Source organism: Buceros rhinoceros, unplaced genomic scaffold (genome assembly GCF_000710305.1).
Source record: "Buceros rhinoceros silvestris isolate BGI_N320 unplaced genomic scaffold, ASM71030v1 scaffold20105, whole genome shotgun sequence".
Classification (NCBI taxonomy): Eukaryota; Metazoa; Chordata; class Aves; order Bucerotiformes; family Bucerotidae; genus Buceros; species Buceros rhinoceros.
Genome location: NW_010412611.1, coordinates 3,834 through 15,022, shown reverse-complemented (window position 1 = coordinate 15,022; position 11,189 = coordinate 3,834). Strand labels below are relative to the sequence as shown.

Genomic DNA, 11,189 nt, shown 5'->3' with positions numbered 1-11,189 from the left:
CGGCGCCGGGCCCGAGCGCGGAGGAAGGACTGGCGCTGGGCGCCGCCGCCCGGGCCCTTTCCTGGAACGCTCTGCCGCCTCCCCATGCGTCCCGGCCTGGCTTTTCGCACCCTCGGTTTCCCTTTCGGTGTCCTTCTGTTCTGGGAGGCGTTACCCCTGCTTTCGGTTTCTGAACACGTAGTTCATTCCCAGAGGTTTAATTCTTTCTCTTCGCCCGAGAGTCTCGAAAGTGGCCTAGCTATGGCTACTAGAGTAGCATGTCATAGGTGTGAGTAGGGAGAGAGTTGAAGCAAGGGTAATTGAGGGAGTTTGGTTCTGATGTTTTCTTTTTAAGCTTTAGTAGCAGTGTATGTCTAAAGGCCAGTGGTGTGTCCAGTGTATTTTAAGAAACTGTTTTTTTTATATCAATTTCTCTGTTGCTGTTTACACTACTGGAATACGTTTTCAGTATAGTTGTTCCCGTTTTTTTTTAATTGCATGAGTACTTAAGTTTTTGTAATTACAGTCTGATCTAGCATCTAGCCTGATCTTCAATATCCTGAGATCTTCAAATCGTTAGAAATCTTAACAGAAGCCCTTGGTATTCCTTTAATTGTGGGGCTCGAGAGAGTTTTGAAATACTACTGTGAAGGAAAACTATGGTGCAGTAATTCTGATAACATTAATACATTTTTCTGTTCTGGGGATGGTTTTTTTTCTTCTTTTTTCATAAGAAGACAACCTGTTGGTGGCTTGGGAGTTAGAGATTAATTAAATCTTTTTTTGGGATGGCATGAAACAAGAATCAGGGTGGAGCTTCCACTCAACTCAAGTCGATTCTGTGTTTTTGAAATGAGGAATAAGATTAATAACAACCAACTTGTTGTTAAATAATACTTATATTTTAGTCACTTCCAATTAGGTTTTTTTTTTAAGTGAAAGACACTTGAAAATACGGTTGAAGAAGATTACTTCTGATCAGAAGAACTTGCAAACCTAGCTAACATACCTGCATTGGAGGACACCACAATGATTGATTTTTTTTTTTTTTTTTTTTTCCCCTGTTTTCTTTTAATGAGCATTCTTATGATGGCATTGGCTTGTCAGGTATTTAGGATATCCCAAATTAACTCTTGGTTTCCCCTTTTGTCCTCTTCCATCCCTGTTAGCACAGGATTAGAACAGCTTTGTGACAGTTGTACTCTGTTTAACAAACTTTAGCACAAAACTTGAGTCTGTAGGCTGCAATGTCTGACAAATACTGGTTGGTTTCCTTGCAAGAGGAAGGATGCTTGACTAGGCCAGATAAGACGGCATCATCCTTTCTACTGTAGTAATCCTTTGAATTTAAACACAGATACCAGTTTGTTAACTTCTCAGGACATTACTGCTTAGCACAGATCTTGTCTGAATGGTTGTCTAGTCAGATTGGAAACGGGAAAACAAAAGTGAAAAGCTCGTTCATTTATGCTGTAAAAGCGTGCCTGTGCTAAAGGCTAGTGTAAAACTTCAAACTAGAAATAATTATTCTTCTGAAGATGCTAGTTAGAAGTGAGACCTATTCATTAAAGAAAAAAGATATAGCTAACTGTCTATAAATTATTTTAAAATGCTAATGAATTGTACAGTTGCTGTACAGCAGAAATTTTGAGGGGAGAGAGCAGTGTTCCCACACTTTCTCGTAATTTGGTCTACCACCTGCTTGTTTTTGTTCAGTAAGTGATAGGAACCATTTAGTATCTTGCTACTGGGATCAGTATCTGTTCTGCTATAGGGTTTTTTTTCTCAACTCTTACTTATTATGCACTTGAACTTGAGCAAAGCCTTTTTAAGCTTCAAATGCTGTAAGTCATTTTTCATGTCTCATTTTTTAACAGACAATTTACTTTAACTCTGTGGAAAAACAGACTTGTTTTATGTTCTTGAGCAAGTGATGGATGTCTTGCAATAGTAACTCAGTTATAGAGTTTAGAACTCCTTACTAAAGAAAGGTTTTTTTTTTTTTTTTTAGTTAAACTGTGAATTTAAATGTTTTTGCTCAGAGGAGGTTGAACTTATCCTCTTATGGTTTAGGGAGGTGGAGTAAAGTACTCTGGAAAACTGCCTTAGAAATTGTAGAAAGGTAAGAAGCAGTCTTGTGCCTTACCATTGCTCAATTTTTTTTTTTTTAAAGCAGCACTTCATACAATGAACCCCATATACTTACTGGTTGGGGTTTTTTGTTTGGTTTGGGTTTTTTTTTTTTATGTGGATGCTATTCTGAAACAACAGTCTGAGTGGGATGATCCCCTAATGGAAATCTTTCTGGATCAGGTGCTCCAGGGAAGTTTTCCTTTTATGTAGATGAGGCCATTAAAAGTTTGAAAGAAAATTTTTGATAGGAAAAAAAAAGCTTCGTTTGATCCTTTATTATTGAATACTTATGATCTTGCAGAGATCTGCAGAAGATAAGCAGTTCCATAGCCAAGTGTTGAAAATCTAAATACTGGATAAGAGTACTATATAAAAATGAAAGTAATCTATTCTTTCTGTTGAAGGTTAACGTGTGAGAGTACTGCCCACTATTATTTTTGAGGTTCTGAAGATATTTTTTGGTTTACTTAAAGAAAAAAACCCAGCAAAAAAACCCCCACACAAGAGCAAGATAAACAGTCGATAATGTTAATCTGACTTTCCCTGCAAAACATGTGACCAATCAGTTTGAAAAGAGATTTGCTTGTGTTCAGCAAGGAAGGTGCAGGTAGAGTGTAATTTCAGAGGGAGGAGAACCATACAGGCCTGGGCTGGTATCTTAACTGTTGGGCCAGGGGGGCTGGGTCATCTCTAGTCTTGAATGACAGGTTCTTTGACAGTGAGATTGCCAGAGGCTTGTCTGAGAAAGGGTCTTTTGAAAAGAGCTTTTCTCCCTGACCCAGCACTCCTACTTGTTTGTTTTAAACTACCAAGATGACCCCTCAAACTTAAACGGTTGTGCACTACAGGGTGGAAGAAACTTCATCGGATTGATTGCTAGTTAATATCATTAGATGTTTCTTTTTAAATTATATGTCTGCCATTTAAAGTATGGGCCAAATGATGTTGCACAACAGATATGCACTCTTTATTTTTTGAAAATAAACCCCTGTAGGTTCTTTCAGGTAAATAAGCACCTGTCAAATTTTAGTTTGGAGCTTCAGGAAGTAACTGTCTGCATTATAGTTTTTCAAATTTCCAGTTTCCTGATTTGTGGTGGTAACTGCCAACGCTGGAAATGTGAGGTATTAGTTGATCTCTGTTAAAGATGTGTGGAGAAATCTACTTGAAAAATTTAATAACTGGGAGGTCTTGCCTCTTCTCTGCAAGCAGATTACCCTAAGCCGAGAAAACATTCAGTGTTCACAGTGACCATCACTGAAAATCTGTAGGTATTTCACAGAATACTGTAATTCTTTGAGCCATCTGTCTGTTAACCTTCATATATGAATCTGCCTTAAAGAGTATCTTTAAAGAGTTGTTGTAGCATTTTTTGGGTGCGCAATGGTAAGAGGTTCGCTATTAATTTGCTTGTTACTTTTCAGCTCCAATGGCGATTCCTCCATCATATGTAGACCTTGGCAAATCTGCCAGAGATATCTTCAATAAAGGATATGGTAAGAATAGTACCTTTTATAAAATGTGGTGTTTGTGGTGCAGAAAATAATTGCCTTTTTAAGCCTGTGTGTAAAATTGGATGCTTAAATAAATGCCTGTGTTGCGGAGGAAGGTGTGTTGTTTTCATGTCATTACCATCTACTAACACATCATTGGAGGCTTTTTGTGGGCTCTTTTGATGTTAAGTCTGCTAAATCTTACTGCTTTAGCCACATAAATGGCAGAGGTGTACAAGTATGTAAGAAGACAAGCATGAAGCGTAATTTAACTTGGGAGTACGCTTTGTTTACCAGTCTGTCTGTGCCACAACATTTGTTGATTTTGAAAAGGATATGTACCACTGTAATATTATAGGCTTTCTTGGAATAGAAAGAGCAATAGCCATTGGGATAAAGACTCCTTCAGCAGTTTAAAATGCTTCAATACCAGGCAGATGCACAGTTAAATTCTGTTTCTGGTCTTTGGGAATGCATGTGGGGGCTTTTTCACCAAGATTGTTGCTCAGCTCTAAGGGTATCAATGCGAATGGATACTCCCATAAAATTCACTTTTATTACAGTTTCAATGGCTGTGTATTTCCCAGTGACTTCACTTTTACAGTTTTTTTACTGTGAGATATGTCTTCATGGTGTTGAGATATGAATGTTTTGCATCAGGATAGCTCTTCAGATGGCATTGTCTACAAAGCTTGATGCCATCCTGGGAACAGAAAATAATGTGTTTTGTCTGTCACTAAATCTACTCTTGGAAGTCATCATTCGATAATGAAATGTGCAGTGTGCAACTGAGAGGCTACTCCCTGCTTTCTGTGTGGTGGTCGAACAGAACTCCTGGCTTGTTCTAGAGTGCCATCCTCTTACCTGCTGTGGTGTCTAAAGTTTGAGGGATTTTTTATTATTATTTGGGTTTTATATATATGTTTATGTGGCACTGCTGAGACTGCTTCGAAAGCCAGCTTCTTGGAAACTGTGCGTGATGTTAGTTAAAGCTGACTGGTGTAACTTTGACTTCCGTTTGTTAAGGTTTTGGGTTGGTGAAACTGGATGTGAAAACAAAATCTGCAAGTGGAGTGGTGAGTTTAAATACCTTTTATTCATGATATTTTTTCTGGATATGTTCTGATATTTAATTGGAAAAGACATCTTCCAGATGCTGTTAAGTAATTTGTAGGTTACATGAATGATAAACTTTAGGGTCTTCTGAAATTACTTTACACCAAAAGATCTGACTTTATTCTGAATGCAACAGGAGTGTTGCACTGTTTAGTAATCTTCATAAAATAAAAAGGTTCCTTAGATGTCCCTTGTCTTAAGTCTGAAGATGAACAAAAAGCTGACACATTTTGGAAGTGTTTGAATATGTCAATCATAGTGCAAAAGTATATTTCTAAAGTACCTTGTGATGCTGTTTGTATTTGGTGGAAATTTCTGGCATCTTGATGCTTGTGTGAAATAGTCGAATTAGCATATTGAATCTTGTGCTCTTCCTTTATGGTATTAAAGTGTTGTAATAATGTTCTATACAAGATGTCTTGGTCATGCAAGCAATGCCTCCTGTAACTTTTATCTATTTCTAGAGCAGACTTTGCATTTAATGTATAACCGGCTTTAATTGCTTTAAATATGTAACTGGCTGTTAGAAACAAGGTGCATGGGTTGTATGCTGTGTTTTTGTTCTTACAAGTCTGTATCCCAACTGAAGCACAGTTTGCAAGAGCCCTGTTACAGATGCAGGTGTTATTTTAGCTTGTTTCCTTTGAGGACTACCACTAGTATTGCTAAAACTCTCGGAAAAATCCAAGCCTCCAAGTGAATCTCCTATCAGTTATAAGCCATCTTTCCCAGGAGGAGAAAGTGCTGGCATGTATATACTGCAGATGTTTTAACGCAGAGATAAGAGATAGATAATGTAATAATATGCTGTTTCTGAAGCTATTACCATGATGATTGCAGTCAAATACACCCTGTGCAGTAGGAATAGCACAAAGCAAGATGTTAAAGCCGAAGGTATTTGGACCTGAAGTTGTGTAGTCGCTGTGACTTCCCAAGAAATAGACCTTACTAGAATTATGCCACTGTGTGGATGGTTTAGTGGTTCACTGACAATACAAGTAAGTGTCTTGGCCAAGGTTAAACTGGATCAGCCACCGTTAAACAACAGTCTCAAGCGCACTTGCAATGTGTAGTAGGTCTTGGGCTGTGAGAATACAAATGCTTAAGGACTTGGGTTTTCAAATCCATGTTTCCTTCTGGGAGAGGTGAGTGTGAGGAGGTAGTTTGAAAATAGTACTGTGTCTGGAGGAAGTCAGAGATCAAAATTCTGATTTTTCAGAAGTTGAAACAGAGAATTAAATCATAAAGGCAACGATATTTCAGTGGAGAGAGCTCCTTAACATATGTTTGCAAACCAGACTTCCATTTCTACTAGGTGTATTGCCCTTAGGTTCTAAATAGAGGTATGCATTCTGTTCTTTGTGAGAATCCAAATAGTGAGAGACAACAGGGACTACCTGGTTTAAGGAGGAGATGCGAGTGATATTGCAAGCTTCTAAATACTTTCAAGAATTCCAAGTAAGTCTCTACCAGAAGCATAAAAGCAGACTTAGCTTTAGTTGCCTTAGCTCTCAATTCAAACATGAGTGTTCTTCCTGTGTGTCATTAAACCAGAGTGTCAGGGGAATAAGAATTTTAGACATGTCAGTAAAAAACACACGTGCCTGTGTGAAAGGCTGGTGTGTTGGTTAGTCTGAGAACTCTTAGAAAGCAACAAAACTCCCCAAACAAACAAAAAACCCAACCACCACCCACCCCAGTCTGAAAAATGATGGCACTCTCTGACATTTTTACAGTTGTACATAATTTATCTTTGGAGGTGGTTGACTGGAATAATGAAAATACGTATGTGATCCTTTAAGAATTCTACTGGAGTTGCATTATGTGCCTTATAGTATTCTTATACTATTCTTGGTTTGATTTTTAATTTGCTCATTAGAAGTATCAGACTTAACCTTGTATTTCAAGAACCTCTTTCTGCTTTTAAGGACAACACTTAACAGTAACTACTGTCCGGCTTCTGAGTTTTGTTGCCAACCTGTACATTTTGTCAGAAATTTTGCAGTTAAGGTGGGGGAGTGGGAGGAGGCCTCCATGCGGGCATGAGTTGTCTGGCTCTTGTCCCAGTCTTTCCCCCTTCTCTGCTCACAAATTGTCTAATGTTGTTAAACTTACTGCATAGAATAACAAGATCATAATGTTTGCTGAAGAAAGATCTTTTCTTGTGGCACTGTATAATGCTTCCAGGTGTATCTTCTGTATAACACGGACACTGTCCTTTTTAGGAATTCACAACATCTGGTTCATCGAATACAGACACTGGAAAAGTGAATGGGAGCTTGGAGACCAAATACAAGTGGGCTGAGTATGGGCTGACTTTCACAGAAAAATGGAACACAGATAACACTCTGGGAACAGAAATTGCAATTGAAGATCAGGTAATAGATTAGGAGAGTGAGTATTTACTTGTTTAACCTAACTAGCAAAACTTAATTTATAGCTTTATCTAATCTTCTCCCCATTCAATTAGATTGCCAAAGGCTTGAAGTTGACGTTTGATACAACTTTCTCACCAAATACAGGGTAAGAACTGTTAACTTCTTTGGGGTAGTAACAACATCCGTGGTCAGTAAATGTTCACTTGGTCTGTTGTATTGACAGAGCTGTTTGTATGGTTTGCTGTTGATCCAAATTAATAAATCCTTGTGCTAAGGGCTTCTGCTCTTCAGCATCTACATCTAGTAATCTCTACAGGATTAGTACTGGACATTTCACAACAACCCACTTTGCTTGTGTTCTGGGATAGAAGTACTTGGAAGATTATGTGAGGCATGAGCCTGTTTGTGGTAGCCCTGTGCTTTCTTGGTGGGCTAGCTGTGCTTTGGCGCAGTCTACAGGATGCATGTTCTTGGCATTTAGATACACTGTAGAGTCATATGATTTGAATTCAATTTATTGAGGAAGATCAAACTTTGTCTTAACTGTTTCTCTGTTTCAGAAAGAAAAGCGGTAAAATTAAGTCAGCTTATAAACGTGAATGCCTAAACATAGGTTGTGATGTTGACTTTGATTTTGCTGGACCTGCAATCCATGGTTCAGCTGTCTTTGGTTATGAAGGCTGGCTTGCTGGTTATCAGATGACATTTGATAGTGCCAAATCAAAATTGACAAGAAATAACTTCTCTGTGGGTTACAAAACTGGAGACTTCCAACTGCACACTAATGTGTAAGTACTGAAAATTGTGTCCAGATTACAGAAGCAGGCTTTCTCTACCTTCCCTTCCAGTAAGACTTTTTGAGCTAGAAGTTTGTCCTTTTGGAGGGGAAGGATGGGGTTTGTTTTTGTCTGGGTTTATAGAAGTTGGGTGTGGGAGGAAGCTACTTTATAGTCTGGGTTGTAAGAATTCCATTTCAGTCAAACACTGCGACAGATTTTTAGAAAGCTCATCTAATTCTTTAGAAATACCGTAAATATTCAGTAATCGTAGAGTTCACAATGCCCATTAGTTTTGTAAGGAGGAGATCTGGAATTACACCGAAGTGTAGTTCAGCATTAGCGTGAGAATTAGCTCAGTAGCATTCTGAAATACCTTTTTTCCCATTAATTGCCGCAGTTTAATTTTACCCTGAAGCCTTTGTTCATCTCCTTTTCTGTCAAAAAACACAAAACAGCTCAAACTTGTGGGATTCTCATTTGAATAAAAATTTGGAATAGTTAGGGAAAAAAGTTAGGATTAGGTAACTATAGGTAATTAACTTTTTTCTTAATTTGTGCAGCAATGATGGTTCAGAATTTGGTGGGTCAATTTACCAGAAAGTGAGTGACAATCTTGAGACTGCTGTAAACCTGGCTTGGACAGCAGGTAGCAACAGCACTCGCTTTGGCATTGCGGCTAAATACAAGCTGGATTCCACTGCCTCCATCTCTGTAAGTATGGCCCTAACCAGAAGGGTAGTATTAAGCCCAGTGTCTTTTCAGCTTCTGTGAATCTGTGTGTTACTAGTACAAAAGAAGGTCAGGAAGTCCTGTAGGAATTATTCTTAGAAATCCAGGCAGTTATAATTAAACCAGCAGTATTTAAATTCTGTAATGTCACATACAGCAAAGTCTCTTTTAGAGTCTGTCAAATATTGTGCTACTCTAGAGGTCTTAATGTATTTATTAAAAAAAAAAAGAAACCCTTTCATGTCTAGTTTTGTAAGTTTACACAATTTTTTAAAAACCTGTTTTGGGAGAGCTCCATCACCTTCTCAAGGAAAGAACTCTGGCAATACTGGTTAAAGAGATGATAGACAGAAAAGTTTTTTTTTATGGTATGAAGTTAGAATTGAACCTGGATTGTGAGAATCTCCTTATAGAGGAAGTGATGCAAAGCAAGATAAATAATTTTGCACATGTCATTTATGGTGATGTTATGGAGTGTTTGCTTCTTGATTGATTTGGACCTGCAAGATACTAATTATTCTGTTTTCCTGAAGTGGCCTGTTTGGGGAGACTGTGGTGGTAAATTGCTATGGCCTTCTGAAAAGGGAGGAGTGGGGAAGTTCACCTGCCAAACAACTTGCAAGTAACAGTTCTCCCTGCCCTTAAATTGCATTTGCCTGTAAGCATGTTACCTCTTCAGCTGCAAGTTGTGGAGCAAGGGCATAGCTGGGAAGAGAGAGTCCAGTAAGCACAGAGATGTTGAAAGAACAAGTGTAATTCAGTGAGGTTGATAATGGCAGTGTTGCCATAATTATTCTAGCTTCTGAATGGTAACAAAATTATCAGTTACAGTATTTCCATTGGTTTTGTCTTTTTTAGGCAAAAGTGAACAATTCTAGTCTAGTTGGAGTGGGTTACACCCAGACCCTGAGGCCAGGTAAGGATTATCACATGAATTGCATCGCATACGTATCTTCTATGCATCACAAAGAAAGCATGAGATCTACACATTTATATGTTGTTACTTCCCTTCTTCAGAATAGTTTTTTTTTTTTAAGGCAGAGGAGATGTTTTGCAGTAGCTTATGTTGTGCATGAAACCTTTATCTAAACAAGACAAATTCCATTGAATCTAATGGTATTTATGCATCATATTCCTCACTGATCTGTGTAGCAGAGAGCTGAATTGTGTTTTATAGCTTAGCTTTAGGCTGTGCAAAGCAGGCTTTTTTTAGCATTGCTTTCTCTGGACATATCATATTGAATGATAGCAGGTCTTGAAATAATGACAAATTGTCAAAAGAATGCACTTGCTGCTCTTCATATTTAGTAAAAGAAACCTCTAGAGCTTAATTTGTTCTGGTTAAATATGAAAACATCTCTTAATGCTGTATTACCATTTCTTATCCCTTATTTGAAAACCAATGAAAATTGTAGTTTCATTCCATCCCTTCCTTGGTACAAGTGTCAGTCATCTCTATGCAGAATTTTCCTCCTTTGCACACCTTAATGTAGAAAAGGAGAGTTCTTGAGTAGTTAACAATTAGAGACTTTGTGTATTTGCTTTATAAGGTGGTAGTCACAAAAAGCATCTAGCTTGATTGGCATGAGTAGCTTTCAAGAGGTTTTATGGGTAAATAGATTCTTCTCTAGAAGTCTTCAGAGGAAATTAATTAAATAGAAAAAGAGCTACAATTGGGACTTGTAACGATGGAGGCTGAGTTTTGTGAAAGCTACTTTGATTGTATGTTATAAACACACTGTTCAAAACTCTTACAGGTGTGAAGCTTACACTGTCTGCCCTGATAGATGGAAAGAGCATCAATGCTGGTGGCCATAAACTTGGCCTTGGCCTGGAACTGGAGGCTTGAAAAGGTGAAGACACTGCTGCAGAGAAGGGATATCAGAAGAATTTGGCCTTAAAATGTATTTCCAATGTGACCAGCAGGCTTTTTTTTTTTTTCCCAAGACGGATGACCTAGAACAAGAGCTGTATTTGAAGTATTTAGACAGTTACTTGTTAGCTGGTTTCTAGTTAAATTGGTTACCCATCTAGTTAAAATTCTGCATTAGTGCAGTCACTTAAACATTATTTAAATGTATTTAACTGTTTAATGCGCTACCCACGAATAAGGAAATAGACATTTATGAAAACTGTACAGTTGTGTGCATGTTTGTTTTTATGTTCCTTTTAACATTCGATATTGCCATTGAATGAGAAATGAATCAGTGGATGTTTTGAAATGAGGTCAACAATTTTGTTAAATCACCTGGAGTAGAAATACATTTGGTATCCCAAGACAAATTACAAATAAAACAAGTACACACACATACTTGCGCCTCAGCTATTTTAAGAGTTAAGGTATGAGGGTAGTGCTGAGTTAAGTTTTAACTTTTAAAATAATTGAATAAGTAGTGCTCTAATCCTTTGTGCAGTTAAGGACTCCCCCCCACACCTATGGTAACACTGAATATAGATGGTTTTCACTGAACAGTTGAATTCCTCAAGCAAGTTGAATGTGCTTTTCTGTCAGGTAAGATTTGTCATGACACAACGGTTTGATTCACCCTGTGTTGCACGGGCAGGATTTACTGCATTGCTAG

General features: G+C 38.0%; 1 protein-coding gene across 2 annotated transcripts; it reads left to right on the top strand.

Moving 5' to 3' along the window:
- The first annotated feature begins 240 nt into the window (after positions 1 to 240).
- VDAC2 (voltage-dependent anion channel 2) lies at positions 241 to 10,918 on the top strand. Of its 2 annotated transcripts, XM_010136467.1 has the most exons (9): positions 241 to 268; positions 3,537 to 3,608; positions 4,632 to 4,681; positions 6,947 to 7,099; positions 7,192 to 7,244; positions 7,660 to 7,887; positions 8,439 to 8,589; positions 9,466 to 9,523; positions 10,365 to 10,918. In XM_010136467.1, exons 1-9 carry the CDS (start codon positions 241 to 243, stop codon positions 10,454 to 10,456), a joined length of 885 nt encoding a protein of 294 aa, XP_010134769.1. In that variant the 3' UTR covers positions 10,457 to 10,918. The 2 variants fall into 2 exon arrangements, with proteins under 2 accessions (XP_010134769.1, XP_010134770.1); XM_010136468.1 differs by lacking the exon at positions 241 to 268 and having other exon boundaries at positions 3,359 to 3,608.
- The last annotated feature ends 271 nt before the right edge of the window (positions 10,919 to 11,189 follow it).